The 21,280-nt window shown below is 40.9% G+C and overlaps 1 protein-coding gene across 2 annotated transcripts in view; it reads left to right on the top strand.

Annotated features, from left to right (window-relative positions):
- The window catches only part of slc35f3b (solute carrier family 35 member F3b), a 148,551-nt gene that overhangs the window by 90,371 nt on the left and 36,900 nt on the right, over window positions 1-21,280 (top strand). For both annotated transcript variants that reach the window (XM_061910406.1, XM_061910407.1), the window contains one exon: window positions 12,803-13,148. In XM_061910406.1, coding sequence (XP_061766390.1) covers window positions 12,803-13,148 — 346 coding nt within the window. The remainder of the gene's footprint in view (window positions 1-12,802; window positions 13,149-21,280) is intronic.

The raw sequence follows: 21,280 nt of genomic DNA, 5'->3' as shown, positions 1-21,280 counted from the left end.
TAAAAACAACTGCGTGAGAATGTCTACTCGAATATTACGATATAGTCCTTTTCTATATCGCACAGAGACAAACCTGCGATTTATATCGTATATCGATATATCACCCAGCCCTACTCCGGAGTATAAGTCGCACCTGCCGAAAATGCATAATAAGGAAGGGAAAAAACATATACAGTATAAGTCGCACTGGAGTATAAGTCGCAATTTTTGGGGACATTTATTTGATAAAACCCAACACCAAAAATAGACATTTGAAAGGCAATTTAAAATAAATAAAGAATAGTGAACAACAGGCTAAATAAGTGTATGTTGTATGACGCATAAATAACCAACTGAGAAGGTGCCTGGTATGTTAACGTAACATATTATGGTAAGAGTCATTTAAATAACTATAACATATAGAACATGCTATACGTTTACCAAACAATCTGTCACTCCTAATCGTTAAATATCCATGATATCTTATACTTCTAGTCTCTTACGTGAATGAGCTAAATAATATTATTTGATATTTTGCAGTAATGTGTTAATAATTTCACACATAAGTCGCTCCTGAGTATAAGTCGCACCCCTGGCCAAACTATGAAAAAAACTGCGACTTATAGTCCGAAAAATACGGTAATGTACTTAGTCCATAAGTAAAAAACGTGTACTTCATGTGAAGTGACATGCTAATTTTTATTTTTACACTTTTTTTTTTCCAAATTCCATTGTATGTTATACTTTTCTGACACCACCAGATAGCAGTATAAGTGTCCATATGTTGGAATAAGACCCCAATTCAGTAGTCTACATACATTTGGAAATAAGAGCTAAAAGGTGCTGTCCACGCATCTGGCCACTAAGGCCCTTTAGAGATTAAATATCTATTTTAGGAAGGTACTTTGAGTCATTCTTCACTGTAGGTGGATACCATTTTTTTTTATCAGACTCATAATTAATGATGCTGGATTAAACCGCATTTATTGGTGACCGTCCTCAAAGTGTTCTTTTTGCATACATTTGGCACACTTCCGCTGCCTTAGCAAGCTAACAAACACAAATAAAAACATCTCCCTCACACTAGCAGTGAGACGTCTATTTAATACCTACCTTGCAACACAAACAGAGAATATTGATGGAGACGAGTGCATGGGGTCTGGTTCTGCTGTAGCACCCGGGACTCGCAGCTATCAGTGGGAGAGAGCTGCACTGCAAACACTGCAGGGTCGGCCAGAAAGCCGCCTGGGACTGAGAAGCAGCGAAGCGTGAACTGAAATGAGAAGGGGTGGTTATAAAGCGGGAACATTGGCTTGTTAATGTAGAAACATCTACACTACACGCTAAATAGACCATATCAGTGTATACATGTTGCTGACTTATGATAATAATAATAATCCAGCTAAGATCAAATAGGATCTCGCGTGTGTCAACACTGAGTTTGAGAGGCCAACAAGTATTGTCAGGGTGACAAAGTGAAGATACGCTGCTGTCAGAGTGGATTCGAGGCTTTTCCTAAAGATGCCAGACACTCTCCTCCTGTGTTCTACAGCAGTGATTCTCACCTTTTTTTTTTCAAGGATGTACCCCCTGTGAACATTTTTTTTCATTCAAGTACCCCCTAATCAGAGCAAAGCATTTTTGGTTGAAAAAAACAGATAAAGAAGTAAAATACAGCACTATGTCATCAGTTTCTGATTTATTAAATGGTATAACAGTGCAAAATATTGCTCATTTGTAGTGTTTTTTCCTTAACTATTTGGGAAAAAAAGATAAAAATATAACTAAAAAGTATTGAAAAATAAAAAAGTGATTCAATTATAAATAAAGATTTCTACACAACTTAAAGTGCCCTCTTTGGGTATTGTAATAGAGATCCATCTGGATTAATCAACTTCATTCTAAACATTTCTTCACAAACAATAAATATTTAACATCAATATTTATGGAACACGTCCACAAAAAATCTAGCTGTCAACACTAAATATTGTGTGAGTGAATTATGTTTATATAGCGCTTTTTCTCTAGTGACTCAAAGCGCTTTACATAGTGAAACCCAATATCTAAGTTATCTAAGTTACATTCAAATCAGTGTGGGTGGCACTGGGAGCAGGTGGGTAAAGTGTCAACGGCAGTGACTAGGATGGCGGAAGCGGGAATCGAACCTGCAACCCTCACATTGCTGGCACGGCCACTCTACCAACCGAGCTAAACCGCCTGATTGCATTGTTACTTTTCTTTTCACAGTTTATGAACTTAAAGTCATATTTTGTTGAAGTATTATTCAATAAATATAATTATAAAGGATTTTTGAATTGTTGCTATTTTTAGAATACAGTTAAAAAATCTCCCGTACCCCTTGGCATACCTTCAAGTACCCCCGGGGTGAACGTACCCCCATTTGAGAACCCCTGTCCTACAGTGTCACATTTGCCTGCTAACAACTTTTCACTTCCAACAAGAAAACCCTGATAACGATATTGTATCCAATAAAACATATTAGAATGTTCAAATATTGTACATAATGACTGTAATAGCAGCATAATTATAGTTTAGAGAGCTGATCAAACTATTGCTTCATGTAGTTCCAAAATCATTAACTGTAAGCACTCTTAATCGAATTTCTGGCTTTAGATGTGAATTTTTTTCAAGGGGTTACTGGAGTGCACTGGTGTACACGAGGGTCACAGTTAGGGGTCTGCCACAGATGATTTTCGGACGATTTCCGCAATCAAGTATGTGATCCCCTCCGGCTGACACTGTACATTTGTTTATTTTTAATCCCCCGGCTGACAAGTGGCTAGCAGCCAATTATGTGCCTCCAAAATCGGGTCTTTGATTCAACAAACAACAATTGAGAGTTTCAGAATTGTGGGCTGACCTTTGACCTTGGCTATGTGCAAATCTGCAGTTGGATTTGGACTTTTTTTGAGAGTTAATATCGCACGCACGCACGCAGACACACACACACACATGCTTGAAATAAGAAATTATTACTTAAAAAAAGTAGTTTTATACTTGTGGGTGTTGACGACACAGCTTTGTACCAGTTGATATTCTAGTTTCAAGCATGTCTTACTCAATATAGGTCATAACATCCTAGCAACAAGCTGTAATATCTTGGGTTAGGTTGGGACCAAAACCCTTAAAACAAGTAAAACACTAACATAAAATCTGCTTAGTGAGAATAATTATCTTATCAGACAGAAAACAAGCAAATATCACCCTTATTTGAGATATCTAATCTTACTTTGATTTCAGTTTTTGCATTGTAAGTAGCCTGATGTTAACAAGACTGTGATTGGATACACACTTGTCATTCCAAAGTGAGTATCCAATCACAAGTTTCAATTTAGTAGGAAGCGGGAAGTGTTGCGCCGTAGTCAGACCGGGAGAGCAGAGAGGGAGAACAAAACGTTGATTAAGTGGCATTTTCAAGAAGGATATTTAAAGAGAAACGACACCTTGTGAGACGATGTCGGCCAACTCCAGAAGCTCGCTCACCTGTTCTGGCGATTGAATTATTGCCATTTCCACTCGAATAAGCCGACGACGAGGGGTACCACTGGCTTATATAGCGTTGAATAGGTGCTACTAATTGTGAGTTATAGATTTTTAAACATGCCAGAAAATACACTGTTGATGTGATTCAATGGCCAGTAGTGCGTAAATGTGCTTTTTGTATAGTATTTATCCAGCAATGGTCATGTGGTGACATCAATGATGGTGTTTTGAGAGGTAGTCTTTGAAGTCGGACATCACTGAAGGTCTAGGTGGGAAAAACACACGGCCCACCCCTGAATTTGAGACATATTGTCCTCTGGTGGGGAAATATTACTCGTGTGACTCTCAACCATGTCCTCCACGACTCACTATGATTTGTGTAGCCACTAAAATATGCAAGAATATAGGGCTGGGCGATATATCGATATTTACGATATATCGCGGGTTTGTCTCTGTGCGATATAGAAAATGATTATATCATGATACTCGAGTATACGTTCTCACGCAGTTGTTTTTAGCTGCGAGCATTACACTACAGGCTCTTCTCACTCTGTTGACTCTCCTTCTCACAGACAGCAAGCGCACTTACACACGTCACATACTGTCACGTCATACGTCACATACGTATACGCCCTCGTGGCGCAGAGAGGTAGCAGACTGGGTAATGTTAGCTGTGATGCTAGCAGAGCCGTGCGAGTGGTGGTACGAGAGAAAAAGTGCGAATGAATGAAGAATTAATTCCCAAGAAAAACTGGAGGGAGTCCATTGTCTGGCGGCGGTTTGGCTTCAAGTGGGAATATGTCAAACAGACAACCGTAATTTGTCAAGTGTGGGGCAAAACGGCGTTGCTACAAAAAGTAGCGTTACTGCTAATACCGTATTTCCTTGAATTGCCGCCGGGGCGCTAATTCATTTAAAACCTCTTCTCACTCCTGCGCTTACCAAAGGAATGCGGTAAAAGTAAGCAAGCGCTAATTATTTTAAAACCACTTCTCACTCCGGCACTTACCAAAGGTATGCAGTAAATATTTCAGTGTGATGTAAGCTTGGACCTTAAATCCTACTGAGTAGCCCTTAATCTTCTTCCCTTTATGCAATTTCAAATTACCGGTATTGAAATCAGCCTCCTCTATTTTAAAAATGATGACCTGGGAAGTGTCACTCGTGACGTCACGAGTTTGATCAGGTGGTAATACTAAGCATGCGCTAATAATTTTGGTAAGTGAGTTTGACCCGGCAGTAATTCAAGGCAGGCGCTACTATATGCCCTGTGGCAATTCAAGGAAATACGGTATGTAGTAGAGATGCGCGGTTTGCGGTCTCATCCGCGGAGTCCGCGGGTCGGGCGGTTGACATGACGAAAAAATAGATTTTAATTAGATTTGGGCGGGTGGCGGTTGAACCATCCGAAATATTTGACATCAATGGTTCTGTGATCGATATCTTTTGCCATTCAAAGTGCCATTTAAGACCCGTGTCATAAAGCGAAGAAGACAATAAGAGACGCTATTAATCTACTGAATGACTGCCAATAGTCACCCGGAAAATAAGTATTAGGGCGTGCTATGAAGCCATTGGCTTTGTCGCCTACTACAACATGTACAATCTGCTTGTCAGTCCAGCATCATGTTGTGTGTGGCTTCCGCGGCAACACGCCCACGACTGCAAGGCATACTGGGTGACACAGAGTACACTAATGGTTGTGATATAAACAATTTTAACACTCTTAGTAATATGCGCCACGCTGTGAAGCCACACCAATTAAGAATGACAAACACATTTCGGGAGAACATCCTCACAGTAACACAACAAAAACGCAACACAACAAACACCCATAATCGTTTGTATTCATGACATTTCCTGACTATTTTATACACCCCGCTAGCAGCAACCCCGCCCCGTCCGTCCGTTGGTAAGGTGGGCAGGGTTGGGGGCGCCGGGGTGTAAAATATATTCAAGTATTGTCACGGATACAAAGGATTCTGGGTATTTGTTGTGTTGCGTTTATGTTGTGTTACTGTGAGGATGTTCTCCCGAAATGTATTTGTCAATCTTGTTGGGTGTGGCTTCACAGCGTGGCGCATATTAGTAAGTGTTAAAGTTGTTTATATCACAACCATCAGTGTACTCTGTATCACCCAGTATGCCTTTCAATCTTGAACATGTAATTGCGGAAGCTGCATACAACATGTTGCCGGACCAACAATCGGTTCGTACATGTTGTTGAAGGTGTCTAAGGCAATGGCTTCACAGCACGCCCATATTCTTGTTATCAGGATGAACGCTATTGGATAGTCACGGAAACGTTAGCGGCTCCAAATGTCATCATTACCCTGTGAAACAGGTTTAAATAGCTCTGTGAGTGGTAAAGGCGGACAACTTCTGATGTATTTCAGCGGGCGGTTGGCGGGCGGGTACGGTCCTGATAAAATGTTGGTTTGGGTGGACGGCGGGTGGATGACGACTTTGATGATGCGGATGCGGATTATATAATTGCCTATCCGAGCATCTCTAGTATCTGGCATCATTTGAAAAGTCACCTGCTAGAGAATGAATAGTGCTTACTCCGCATTTCAACATCTCCATCTCCAACAGAATTTAATAATGTCCGTAGTAACCTACCACACAGCGAAGGAGGAACACTATTTGATTTCCTATTATGTAGCTCATTTTTATTTGACACTTAAAATGTCTGACAATCTTGCACTTTCTGTTTTGAAATGACATGAATGTTTGTGCCACTGCTCAATACCTGTTTGGTAAATACAATTTTGGTCAATTGACATAGTTGTGATTTCCTTCTCTGCATGAAAGTTTAAAATGAGCATATATTAATGCAGTATGAAGAAGAATGTTTTAATGTAGACACATAGAATCATCATACTGCTGTGATTATATGTATCAAGTGTTCATTCAAGGCCAAGGCAAAATATCGAGATGTATATAGTGTATCGCAATATAGCCTAAAAATATCGATTTATTAAAAAAAAGGCCATATCGCCCAGCCCTACAAGAATATAATTTCTGTAATTGAAGCGATGCTTTTTGAGTATCAAATGATTAAACATACATTTCTAACCTTTTTGCCAAGCAGGTGAACTTGACTGCAGCTTTTGACTTCCGAGCGATGAGGTGAAGTCCTTTCAATCTATCATAGTGTTGTTAAAGGAGGACGCAGTCTGTCATGATGGTAATGGCTCCAAATGTCATTAGCGGAGGAGCCTCTACTCACTAACGTTCCATCATGCTCGTGGAGGTCGTTACACCCTCATTAGTCACTGTTAAGCCAGGTGTAAACGTGTAAAAGAAGGGCTCTCTTGAAACAATTTAAGTCACGTGACAAGTCACTGCTTCTGCGTGGTAATTAAAAAGTTATGGTTTTCTAATGTGTGAGAGCAGTGCATGCTGGGTAACAATAAAAACATATCCCGTGCACGGGGGATGTCTTTGCATTGAAGAGATTAAGCAGCATGGCGGCAGCGTAACGTCCCACAGGGTGCACCACAAAGAAACTGTACGGGGAATCATACAGTACGCGTCAGCTATGTTGGTTGTAGAAGGAGCAAATGGGGAAGATGCCTCATTCATGTTACTTACAGTTGTCTGTCTATCTGCCATGGCCCTGCGATGGGGTGGCGACTTGTCCAGGGTGTACCCCGCCTTCCCCCCGATTGTAGCTGAGATAGGCACCAGCGTCCCCCTCACAACCCCAAAGGTAATAAGCGTTACAAAATAGATGGATGGATGTTACTTGCAGTGTACAGTCCAAAGCAGATCTCATGTATAGTATACCTAAGTGACATATACAGTGGTGGCATTAGTTTAGAGCAGGGGTGTCAAACTCAAATACAGAGTGGGCCAAAATTTAAAACCGAACAAAGCCGCGGGCCGAGGTTGAACAAATTAACCTTTTAATAGGGACCCAAACAAGTTTTGCATTGAATATTGAATAAGCAAGGCTTATATAACTTTATAGTGACATGCAAAATCGAGTTTCAAATAATAATAATAATTAAAAAATATCAATGGCATATCAAATGAAATGTAAATAAAAATTGAATGCCTCTTTTCGGCGGTGGGGTTCAGGTGGACGGGGTTTGGTGATAGCGGGGGGTGTATATTGTAGCGTCGCGGAAGAGTTAGTGCTGCAAGGCGTTCTGGGTATTTGTTCTGTTGTGTTTATGTTGTGTTACGGTGCGGATGTTCTCCCGAATTGTGTCATTCTTGTTTGGTGTGGGTTCACAGTGTGGCGCATATTTGTAAAAGTGTTAAAGTTGTTTATACGGCCACCCTCAGTGTGACCTGTATGGCTGTTGACCAAGTATGCCTTGCATTCACTTGTGTGTGTGTGTGTATAAGCCGCATATATTATGTGACTGGGCCGGCACGTTGTTTGTATGGAGGAAAAGCGGACGTTGAGACAGGTTGTAGAGAACGCCAAAGGCACTGCCTTTAACGCCCACCCCAAATATTGTTGTCCCGGATGAAATTCGGGAGGGGCCCTGAACTTCGGGAGTCTCCCGGGAAAATCAGGAGGGTTGGCAAGTAAGAGTATTAGCGGTGAATGCGGTGTTACAGCGGCGGGCCAGCTCTAATGTTAATGTGATATTGCCTCAAGGGCCAAGTGAAATTACACGGCGGGCCAGAGTTTGTCACCCATGGTTTAGAGGGACAAAATTAAATAAATATATATATATATGTATAATAACTTCGATGAGGTGGCGACTTGTCTAGGGTAGGTGTACCCCGCCTTCCGCCCAATTGTAGCTGAGATAGGCACCAGCGCCCCCCGCGACCTCACAGGAAATAAGCGGTAGAAAATGGATGGATGGCTATATATAATAATAATATATTTTAAAATCTTTACTTAAATGTGTAATTTTTAAATTATATATATATATATCTATATATATAGATATATATATTTGAATTCTCAATTCAAAAACTATTTTTTCCCGATATAAAAGGATTCTCTTTATTCATTCAATACATAGGATTTCAGCAGGATCTACCCCAGTCTGCTGACATGCAAGCAGAGTAGTAGATTTTTGTAAAAAGCTTTTATAATTGTAAAGGACAATGTTTTATCAACTGATTGCAATAATGTAAATTTGTTTTAACTATTAAACTAACCAAAAATATGACTTATTTTATCTTTGTGAAAATATTGGACACAGTGTGTTGTCAAGCTTATGAGATGCGATGCAAGTGTAAGCCACTGTGACACTATTTTTCTTTTTTTTTTTTACAAATGTCTAATGATAATGTGAGTGAGAGATTTTTAATCACTGCTATGCTGAAATTATAGCTAATATTGGTACTGTTGTTGATAATGTTCATTTTTGTTTCACTACTTTTGGTTTGTTCTGTGTCGTGTTTGTGTCTCCTCTCAATTGCTGTTTATTGCAGATTGTTGCTAGGTCAGGTTTGGTTTTGGAATTGGATTGCATTGTTATGCTATTGCTGTGTATTGTTTTGTTGGATTGATTGAAAAAATAAAAATAAATACATTTTTTTGAAAATGACAATAGATTCTGAATCGCACAACGTGAAAATCGTGATTCAAATTCGAATCGATTTTTTCCCCACACCCCTAATATTATGTATTGTAGTTGTAATAACAGGCATGACATGCTGCATGTGTCATCCATCCATTTTTCTACCACTTGTCTCTCTCGGAGTCGCGGGCTGCATGTATCATAATCAATATTTTAGTTACTTACTCAATGGACAGTTGTCTCCTTGTTCCAGTTGTCTCGGGATGTTTTTTTTTTCGGTTCATTTTGGGTAAACACTCCATTTATGTCAAAATAGCATGGCTCCAAGTTGCATGTTTACAGCGTCAAAGTCTCGGCTCCGGTCTGCTCCAACTTCCTTTGTGCTGGCTTCTAGAAGCAATAGTTGATCCTCCATATATTCAGCTTCAAAAAAGATAAGGTTGTGAATCCTCATTTGTTCAAAAATGTTTCGTTGTCTGTTACCAAGTCTGTCATGATTAGAAAGTCGGAAGTACGTTGTGATGGAAGCGGAAATAAATGCGCTCAGGAAATAAATCTAAAATAAATGATAAATGGGCTGTACTTGTATAGCGCTTTTCTACCTTCAAGGTACTCAAAGCGCTTTGACACCACTTCCACATTTACCCATTCACACACACATTCACACAATGATGGAGGGAGCTGCCATGCAAGGCGCTAACCAGCACCCATCAGGAGCAAGCAAGGGTGAGTTGTCTTGCTCAGGACACAACGGACGTGACGAGGTTGGTACTAGGTGGGGATTGAACCAGGGACCCTCAGGCTGTGCACGGCCACTCTTCCACTGCGCCACGCTGTCCCTAAATAAGTCCCGGCAATGTTTAAATGACCAAAATACGTTGAATATAGTACATATTTCATATTGTAATGAATTTTTCCGTTACCACATGATATATATACGTGCAGTGTGTATAAAACCTGTTTGGAGGGATTGGGATTTTTTTTCCCGAGAGCTTTAAATGTTACGATTATGACTCCTTTTAGTGTTTTTTGTCTTTCATTATGATTGTCAACGATATAGGTAAAATTGCAAGGACGTAACGCAGCAATGGGCCAACGTGCTGAATGATGTGTAATGATACGTACATTTGTCGACGCCACACTCTGGAGACCCAAGAAGGACAAAAAGCAGACATGACCTTCAGGGGGAGACAAAACGCTCTTGGAGCTCAGAATAGAGAAACTTAATTCTCCTCGAATCAGCTTTCATTGCTGCCAAATGCTACCCACAGGGATTATTGTTCAGCATTGTCTCTGCACCAGAGAAGACAATAGGATTTCATTGCATTGCGTCGGTTTGATGCTGGCATTTTTAACCACAACAGATAAACAAAGAGCGGCTGTCTTGTTTCTTGTGCAGCATAAGCCCGGGGAAGCCGGAGCATTAGCATAGAAGGCGATAGTGATCGGGGAAGTTAATCTGCGATGTGATGAGACCATCTGGCAAGGTCACAGGCAGCCCGACCACCAAGGATGAACCGCCTGGTCGGGCATGATGGCTCTGTCTTATTCAGCTCTTTAGGAAAATGAACAGCTCATTTTTTTTCACAAGAGGCAGGAAGTCAAGGTTGTCTAAAGTGAAGCTTGCTGGTATGGGCCATCTGCATATTCTAAAAGAATACAATTCATTATTTGTAAGATATATTATTTGATACAATAGTACCACAACTTACAAGCTTAAAGGCCTACTGAAATGAGATTTTCTTATTCAAACGGGGATAGCAGGTCCATTCTATGTGTCATACTTGATCATTCCGCGATATTGCCATATTTTTGCTGAAAGGATTTAGTAGAGAACATCAACGATAAAGTTCGCAACTTTTGGTCGCTAATAAAAAAGCCTTGCCTGTACCGGAAGTAGCAGACGATGTGCGCGTGACATCATGGGTTGTAGAGCTCCACACATCGTTTATAATCAGAGCCACCGGCAGCAGGAGCGATTCGGACTGAGAAAGCAACGATTTCCCCATTAATTTAAGCGAGGATGAAAGATTTGTGGATGAGGAAAGTTAGAGTAAGCACTAGAAAAAAGAAAAAAAAAAGGCGACGGCAGTGGGAGCGATTCAGATGTTATTAGACACATTTACTAGGATAATTCTGGAAAATCCCTTATCTGCTTATTGTGTTACTAGTGTTTTAGTGAGATTATAAAGTCATACCGGAAAATCGGAGGGGTGCGGTGACCGCCAGTGTCTCTGATGGAAACCATGGAGGACCCAAGAAAGTCGCAGCTGCCTTTTTGACAGCTGCAGGAGGACGCAAGCTCCGCTCATGTCTCCGGTAACAGCCGACTTATTACCACAATTTTCTCACCGAAACCTGCCGGGGGACATGTGGTAGAGAAACATGTTCGCCTGACGGCCCTGTTCCATATTAAAACTTCACAACAAACAAAGAAACACCGGCTGTGTTTTGGTTGCTAAAGACAGCTGCAATCCACCGCTTTCCACCAACAGCATTCTACTTTATAGTCTCCATTATTAATTGAACAAATTGCAGAAGATTCAGCAACACAGATGTCCAAAATACTGTGTAATTATGCAATTAAAGCAGACTTTTTTTAGCTGTGTGTGGTGCTGGGATAAAATGTCCGCTCCAACCAATAACGTCACTAGCAGGCGTCAACCTAAGCGTCATCATTCCGCGACGTTTTCAACAGACACTTCGCGGGAAATTTAAAATTGTAATTTAGTAAACTAAACCGGCCGTATTGGCATGTGTTGCAATGTTAATATTTCATCATTGATATATAAACTATCAGACTGCATGGTCGGTAGTAGTGGGTTTCAGTAGGCCTTTAACACATTATTTTTTTGTTAATCCATGATATTATCATTCGGTTTACTCAATTCTGGTAGATACCATTCAGTGTAGTTTGGCTGGTTTAAATATTTTGTGCTGCTTTTTCCGCTGCGTTGTAAAATGTATACAAACACATGTACTGAAGTGATTCAATCATTCTTCACGGGTTAATGACAAAATGTCTACTTTGTTTATCTTCTCATAGCAATCTTTCAAGGTAGGAATTAGGTCAGTTAAGAATTGCGAGGCTGAGGAACATTTAATCAACTGATCCTTTAGTTTTTGTTGTATCCTGTATTGATTTTTTTTTGTACATTTGAAAGAAAAAAAAGAACCTGCTTGTTGCTCTCATTAATCCTGGCCATCTTGTATTGGCCATTGTTAAAAATCAACAGGGTTTATTTCGGATAAAGGTCAATATTCGCCAGAAAAACGCTGACTGAAACCTCTAAAAAGTGAGTTGAAATCCATATCAGGTGACACCGTATTGATTTTTTTAACCTAATTAGTTCTTATAAACAGAGCATCACTTTCAATGCTGTAATGAATTGATGTGCAGCTGTAGTTAGAATGCGGGATGACGTCATTCATTTAGATAAAGTTGATGTTGTGGTTAGAAGTGTTGTCTGGTGGTTGTTTTGCAGTGTGGTCCAAACAAACACAGACAAACACACACACACACACACACACACACACCTTACTGAGGGATTGTGTACTGGACCCGTCCTCATTTGTCCTCTGTTTGGCTGCAGCCTGTTATAGACTATCAGCAGCGTGCACTCAGATGTCTGATTGATTACCTTCAAGGCTGAGTTAACTGTAGGAGAAGTGGCAGCAAGGTGAACTCCAGAGATGCAGCAGCTTGAGAAAAATACAGAACATTTCCAATCATTAGTATTTGCATGACATAATAGTTAAGCAACACACATTTCTAAGCATATGCAATTGTAAACATGAGCACCTGTCCTTGAATCTCCCAGGGGAAGACCGGCCCAGGGAGCACGCGGTGCATGGCGGCCAAGATGTGCAGTCGGCGGCGGGTGCGGCAGGACCCGAGGCGGCATCCAGCAAGCGGAGGCTGCACTGTTGCATCCGGATAACGATGGTGCAGGTGCGGAAGGCCCTGTGGGGAGTCGCCATGGTGATGTGCGTTTGCTCGTCGTGGGCAGGCTCCACCCAGCTGGCCAAGTTGACCTTTAAGCACTTTGACGCCCCTTTTACCCTCACTTGGTTCGCCACCACCTGGAACTGCCTCTTCTTCCCGCTCTACTACGTGGGCCACCTTTGCAAGAGTCCGGAGAGGCAAACAGCCAGACAGAGATTAAGGTGAGATTCTTCAGAGGTCAGAGGTAGGGATGGAACGGTTTATGAAAACTATCTGAACCGTTTTGGTTGACCTAACATGGTTGGGCCCAAGAGCTTTTGTAAATATTTTTTTCTTGCCATTTAAATATACAATTTAATAATATACCCGTGAAATTTTATTAAGAATATTGCTTTAATCAAATTAAAGGCCTACTGAAACCCACTACTACCGACCACGCAGTCTGATAGTTTATATATCAATGATGAAATATTAACATAGAGGTCTTAGAGCTGCTCTTTAAAGAAATCTGGGTCCATGATTCTTCTTCTTCTTCATAGAGATCTTCGACAGAATTTCTAGGCGCAGTCAAGGCGTTGAGGGGTTCCGGTTTGGTGGCCGCGGGATTAGGTCTCTGCTTTTTGCAGATGATGTGGTCCTGATGGCTTCATCTGGCCGGGATCTTCAGCTCTCACTGGATCGGTTCGCGGCCGAGTGTGAAGCGACCGGAATGAGAATCAGCACCTCCAAGTCTGAGTCCGTGGTCCTTGCCCGGAAAAGGTTGGAGTGCCATCTCCGGGTTGGGGAGGAGACCCTGCCCCAAGTGGAGGAGTTCAAGTACCTAGGAGTCTTGTTCACAAGTGGGGGAGGAGTGGATCGTGAGATCGACAGGCGGATCGGTGCGGCGTCTTCAGTAATGCGGACGTTGTACCGATCCGTTGTGGTTAAGAAGGAGCTGAGCCGGAAGGCAAAGCTCTCAATTTACCGATCTACGTTCCCATCCTCACCTATGGTCATGAGCTATGGGCCATGACGGAAAAGATAAGATCACGGGTACAAGCGACCGAAATGAGTTTCCTCCGCCGTGTGGCGGGGCTCTCCCTTAGAGATAGGGTGAGAAGCTCTGCCATCCGGGAGGAACTCAAAGTAAAGCCGCTGCTCCTCCACATCGAGAGGAGCCAGATGAGGTGGTTCGGGCATCTGGTCCGAACGCCTCCGAAGGGAGGTGTTTAGGGAATGTCCAACCGGTACGAGGCCACGGGGAAAACCCAGGACACGTTGGGAAGACTATGTCTCCCGGCTGGCCTGGGAAGAGCTAGACGAAAGTGGCAGGGGAGAGGGAAGTCTGGGCTTCCCTCCTTAGGCTGCTGCCCCCGCGACCCGACCTCGGATAAGCATTAGAAGATGGATGGATGGATGGAAATCTTAACATTGCAACACATGCCAATACGGCCTTTTTAGTTTACTAAACTGCAATTTTGAATTTTGCGCGGTGTCCTGTTGAAAACGTCGGTATGATGACGCGTGCGCGTGACGTCTCGGATTGTAGCAGACATTTTTTTCCAGCCCGATCCCAGCTATAAGTAGTCTGCTTTAATCGCATAATTACACAGTATTCTGGACATCTGTGTTGCTGGATCTTTTGCAATTTGTTCAATTAATAATGGAGATGTCAAAGAGGAAAGATGTTGGTGGGAAGTGGTGTATTGCATCTGCCTTTAGCAACACAGCCGGTGTTTCCTTGTTTACATTCCTGAAGGTGAAGCTTTACTCTGGAACAGAGCGGTCAAGCGAACATGGTTCCCGACCACATGTCAACCAGCAGGTTTCGGTGAGAAAATTGTGGTAATAAGTCGGCTCTTACCGTAGACATGAGCGGAGCTTGCGTCGTTCCTCGTGTAAAAAGAGGCGGCTGCGACTATCTTGCCTCTTCCATAGTTTCCCTCAGAGAGACTGGCGGTCACCACACCCGTGGCCACACCCCTCTGATGTTCAGGTACGACAGTGTAATCTCACTACAACACTAGTAACACAATAAGCAGATAAGGGATTTTCCAGAATTATCCTAGTAAATGTGTCTAATAACATCTGAATCGCTCCCACTGCCCTGTCTTATTTATTTTTTTAAATTATTTTTAATGTATTTTTTTTAATTTTTTTTCTAGTCCTTCACTCTCACTAACCTCATCCACGAATCTTTCATCCTCGCTCAAATTAATGGGGAAATCGTCGCTTTCTTGGTCCGAATCGCTCTCGCTGCTGGTGGCCATGATTGTAAACAATGTGAGGATGTGAGGAGCTCTACAACCAGTGACGTCACGCGCACATCGTCTGCTACTTCCGGTAAAGGCAAGGCTATTTTATTAGCGACTAAAAGTTGCGAACTTTATCCTCGATGTTCTCTACTAAATCCTTTCAGCAAAAAAATGGCAATATCGCGAAATGATCAAGTATGACACATAGAATGGACCTGCTATCCCCCGTTTAAATAAAAAAAATGTCATTTCAGTAGGCCTTTAAGAATGTGCAAGTATACCTACATCCCCTATGAATAATACCAAATGGTTTATTCCACCTGCAGAGCGGCAAGCCAAGCATGGAACACATCACTCAACACAGACTTCATGTCATCAAAGCTCACATTTAAGCATTCACACACTGCACCAGCATTCCATCTATGACAGTACAGGAGAAAGTAATGTAGAAGTTTCACTTTTGCATCTCATTGCCCATTATTGTGGTGCTTTTAAAGATTGATTGACGTTAGAAACATAGGCGTCACTCGTTTTTAATAAGACAAGAAGGGGAAGGCTTAACTTCCAGGAGATGCAATAATAATAATAAAAAATTATGTATTATTACGATTCGTATTATGATAATCCTGTGTGTCTCAGCTAAATTCTACTTCAAACTCTGAAGAAAGGGAACACTTTACAAATATTAATCATATTTAAAGGGGCTGTTTGCAACTTGCTCACAGTTATATTTTTTTAAAGCAAAAATTATAACAAGAACACTTGTGTTTCCATTAGTGGTTTAACAGAACACATTGGTTTTAAAACGGTTTATATTTTTCACAATAACTAACTTTGTATAGTACAACATTTTCTGGCCCAAGTAAAATGATTGGTGTTCACGGCACAGGGAGCGCTTGCACACGTACAAAAGCAGTCCAAGAGCATCCTTCCAGTTAAAGGCCTACTGAAATGAGATTTTCTTATTCAAACGGGGATAGCAGGTCCATTCTATGTGTCATACTTGATCATTTTGCAAAATTGCCATATTTTTGCCCAAAGGATTTAGTAGAGAACATAGACGATAAAGTTCGCAACTTTTGGTCGCTAATAAAAAAGCCTTGCCTGTACCGGAAGTAGCAGACGATGTGCGCATGACTTTACTGGTGTGAGGGCTCCTCACATCCTCACATTGTTTATAATGTGAGCCACCAGCAGTAAGAGCAATTCGGACCGAGAAAGCAACGATTTCCCCATCAATTTGAGCGAGGATGAACGATTCGTGGATGAAGAAAGTTAGAGTGAAGCACTAAAAAAAAGAAAAAGAAAAGGCGACAGCTCCAGGCGGCGGCAGTGGGAGCGTTTCAGATGTAATTAGACACATTTACTAGGATAATTCTGGAAAATCCCTTATCTGCTTATTGTGTTAATAGTGTTTTAGTGAGATTATAAAGTCACACCTGAAAGTCGGATGACTGCGGTGAACTGAGGGAAGCCGAGGAGCCAAGATTACAGCTGCCTTTTTGAGCTGCAGGATGAGGTCACGCAATCCACTCAAGTCTCCGGTAAGAGCTGACTTAATATCACAATTTTCCCATCCAAAAACTTGCTAGTTGACATAGAGAAACATGTTCACTTGACCGCTCTGTGTTAAAGCTTCACAACAAACAAAGAAACACCGGCTGTGTTTCGTAGCTAAAGGCAGCTGCAATCCACCGCTTTTCACCAACAGCATAATTATTTGACATCTCCATTACTAATTGAACAAATTGCAAAAGATTCAGCAACACAGATGTCCGGAATACTGTGTAATTAAGCGATGAAAAGAGACGACTTTTAGCCGTGAGTGGTGCTGGTCTTAAATGTCACCTCCAACCAATAACGTCACAAACACGCGTCATCATTCCGCTACGTTTTCAACAAGAAACTCCGCGGGGAATTTAAAATTGTAATTTAGTAAACTAAACCGGCCGTATTGGCATGTGTTGCAATGTTAATATTTCATCATTGATATATAAACTATCAGACTGTGTGGTCGGTAGTAGTGGGTTTCAGTAGGCCTTTAAGCAAAATAAGTCTTCTAGCTAACAAAGATTGAAGGATTTGCAAAGAGAAGATGACAGAGGGGCTACACCAAATAGTTCACTTAGAGGATTCAGTTAAATCCTTTTGTCAATTACCAAAGGCAAGTATAAAAAGAGACTATTGGCACCGATCACACAATTCAGATATTCCATCATACAAATTAGCTAGTTGAACCTTGGTATAATAAGTACAATGTATTAGCTGATATTGGATAAGGCTGTGTGTTGTACAAATAGAAGATTAATAAACTCTCTGTCCAGATATGCTCATATAGGGTCAGTCGACTCACTCCTAAATCCTCCTCCCGAAGTGACTTAATTGAATTTAGAGACTGAGGGCGTAAAAGAAAAATTTGGTTGCAAATAATTGATCCCTTTAAAGTTGGAAGTGGTGTCAAAAACACATCTAAAACTTTGTCAGTCTGCAAATCTGTAAACTTAGGAAAAGTATTATGTACAAAACTGCGAATCTGTAGATATATATAAAAAAGTGTTTATTAGGGAGTGAAAATGTATTACAAATAGCTGGAACGAGGCAAAAGTGTTGTCAATGTATAAATATTTAATGTTGTTGATTCCCAGGCTTGACCATCTTGTAAACACATTATTGACAAGAGAGGAATGGAAAGCAGGTTTAGCAGTGATGGGTGCAAGACTTGAAATAGTCTCAGAGCCAAAATAGCACATAAACTGAACCCAGATCCTAAATTAGGTTTTTTTACGATTGGATTTTTCACTTAGAGACAGTATTTGGCTGAGTTTGCCTCCATAACCAGCCATAACAGAGGAGGATCAAATGCTTCATATTGCTAATATTTAATAATTTTAATGTTAGTGTCTCAGTAGTAAAATCTAAAGTTTGGTAGCGCTAATCCTCCCAACAATTTAGCTCTCTGAATGAAGACTAAAATCTGACTAATTTACAGAAGAATGACTGAGGGAGAAAAAGTGGTATTCACTGGAACAAATGGGAAAGTCGCGGAAGTACATTCATTTTAACAGAGTTGACACAAGCCATTGTAGATGAAGTAAGTAAGGAACAGTGATCAAAATCTCCCTGGATTCTGGACAACAGTGGAAAAAAGTTGGCTTTATAAAGTTCTATAAGATCTGGATACCAAAGTACGTGAAACTTTGCAAGGCAATCTTAAATGTAAATTTGTGCAGAATATATTTCTTAGCAGCAGAATTTCTAAGTGTCATCATCCACTACTTGGATCATGTCATGTTCTGGTTTGGTTCTGTTTCAGTATCGTAGCTTGTTAGTATTTTGTCTTCCTTAGTTCCTGGTGGCACTTCCTGTTTTTTTCTGTTGTCATAGTTACGTGTTTGTGTCACCTGCCTTTTGTTTTTTGATGCGCACCAGTTACTGTCGTTATATAAGCCTGCCTTTTCCGTTACTCAGTCTCGCAGTCTAGTTTGCTGATCGATGCAACAGGTGACATCGCTGATTCCTATTGTGGTAAAAGTCTTTTTGTATTCGTTAGCTTCCACGCTATTCCTTTGTTTGTGTCCCTAGCTCAAATGCTAGCGCTTTCAGTTCTTTCCAGCTCCCATGCTAGTTCTGTTGGTTTTGTCTTCAGTGCCTTGTGCAAATCTTTTTGTTCTTAGTGTGTTCTTTAATATAAATAAATCATTCCTTACATTCACGCTGTGAACAGTCCGCCTGCATTATAGAGAGAACACACCCGCACAACCAAAATGCCAGCTAAGCGTCACACTAAGAAATAGTTGTCTTTTCCGCAAGTTAAATATGTAACCAGACAAATGTCCAAAACCTTGGAGAGTACTTAAGGCAGCTGTGACCGATGCAGAGATGTCCGAAAGATATAGAAGAAGGTCATCTGCATAGAGAGACTTTCGCTTGCACATTGTGTGCTCATATGCCCGTAATAAGCGGGTTGATACAAAGCCCTATTGACATAGACTCAATGGCAAGAGCAGAAAGCAATGGGCTCAGGGGGCAACTGTGCCGCGTGGAACATTAAGGATGAAAATATCTAGATTGAATATTATTTGTCCTTACCGAGGCCTCAGGACAGGGGTCGGGGACCTTTTTGGCTGAGAGAGCCATGAAAGCCAAATATTTTAAGCGTATGTCCGTGAGAGCCAAATAATATTTTTTAACACTGAATACAACTAAATGCATGCATTTTTAATTAATAACAATTTTTAGAGTATATCAAGTCTCTAATTATTTTTTAATAACATATTTATTCTGAAGCTAACCAATAATAAATTAAATACTTCTTAGCAATAATGTGACTTCTTGAACAGGTGCGGTAGGAAATGGATGGATTAAAGTGCATGAGAATGTTTTATATTTTGAACATTCATTTTAACACTGTGATTACCAGCAAAATTATTCATTACTGATTGTGTTAGGCAATGTCAACTAAGATTTATCTGAGAGCCAGAAGCAGTCATCGAACAAGCCACATCTGGCTCTAGAGCCATAGGTTCCCTACCCCTGCCTCAGGAGATGAATCCATTTAATAAAACCGTTACCAAAAACAAATCTGTCCAGGACATAAAATAGATAATTCTACTTGACTTGGTCAAATGCCTTTTCATCATCCAGAGATATCACAGCCTCTTCAGTGTTAGGAACAGGCACATCATACAATATATTGAAAGGACGTCGAATATTAGAAAAGGAGTGCCTATTCCGAAGGAACCCGGTTTGACCCGCATTAATAATAGAAGGAAGAATAGTATCCAGACATAAAATCAGCAGTTTGGATAGTAATTTAAAGTCCACATTTAACAGGCTAATAGGACGATACGAAGTGCACGACGAAGGGTCCTTGCTTTCTTTCATGAGAAGAGAAATTGAAGCTTAGTTGAGCGTGTCTTGTCTGTTCATGTTTAGTTATGATCTGTTTTGCTTAAGACTCCATTGTTTCTAGTTTTTGCACTTCCTTGTTTGTCTTATTACCATGCCAACTCATTAGTTTTCACCTTGTCCTCATGTCACGCCCCTGTCCTCATGTCTCACACCTGTTTTCACTAATCACCACAGTATTATTTAAGCCTGTCTGTTTCTGTTGTTCACGCTGGCAACATCACCTCTCGCACCCATGATATCCATGCTGCTTTTTCTCATTCCCTTGTCTCAGTCACAGTGAGTTTTTGTTATTCATGCCACAGTGCAAGTGTTTTGTTTCATGTTTATAGTTTATAGCCTTTGTGCTAGTCTTTTGTTTCATAGCCCAGTTTTTGTACTTCCGCCCTCGTGCGCACCTTTTGTTTATTCCTTTTATGAGTAAAATAAAAGATGTACCTTCATTCATGCCTTGCTCGCGCCAACTTTTCTTTGCCTCGGAAAACAATCCACGCTGAAGTCCAAGTCTTGACAGATGTTGCCAGCGTGAACAACAGAAACAGACAGGCTTAAATAATACTGTGGTGATTAGTGAAAACAGGTGTGAGACATGAGGACAGGGGCGTGACTTGAGGACAAGGTGAAAACTAATGAGTTGGCATGGTAATAAGACAACCAAGGAAGTGCAAAAACTAGAACAATGGAGTCTTAAGCAAAACATATCATAACTAAATAAACACATGAACAGATATGACAGAGAGTTGGCAGGAGTTAGCCAGATTCAAACGATTCAATGTACATGTTCAATAAAAGGGGGGCTAGCTTATCCCAAAATGTTTAGAAAAATTTGGGGAGGATAGCCGTCTGGTCCTAGGGATTTTCCGTTTTGCAGTGATGATTCATTCCACAGCAGTAATTGGCCTCTCTAACTCTACCGCAGCGGACTGATCAACTAAAGCCATGTCTAGTTTGGCAAAAGAAATATCAAGCTCAGAAGCAGAACAATAAGCAGATGAGTATAAATTCTTAAATAAAGTATTGATCTCAAGATTATTTGTACAGGTAACTATACCTGAATCGGATTGAATCTGCGGAATATAATGGGATGCTGATATCTGGCGTAGTTGATGAGCTTACCAGATTTATCGCCATGTTCATAGAACTAAGATCTTAAACAGAGCATTTGTTCAGTAGAACGGTCTGTCGCAAGGACATCAATCTTCTGCCTGTAG

The sequence above is a fragment of the Nerophis ophidion genome, linkage group LG09, assembly GCF_033978795.1.
Source record: "Nerophis ophidion isolate RoL-2023_Sa linkage group LG09, RoL_Noph_v1.0, whole genome shotgun sequence".
Classification (NCBI taxonomy): domain Eukaryota; kingdom Metazoa; phylum Chordata; class Actinopteri; order Syngnathiformes; family Syngnathidae; genus Nerophis; species Nerophis ophidion.
The sequence above is the reverse complement of the archived record's forward strand: the minus strand, read 5'-3'. Positions and strand labels throughout refer to the sequence as shown.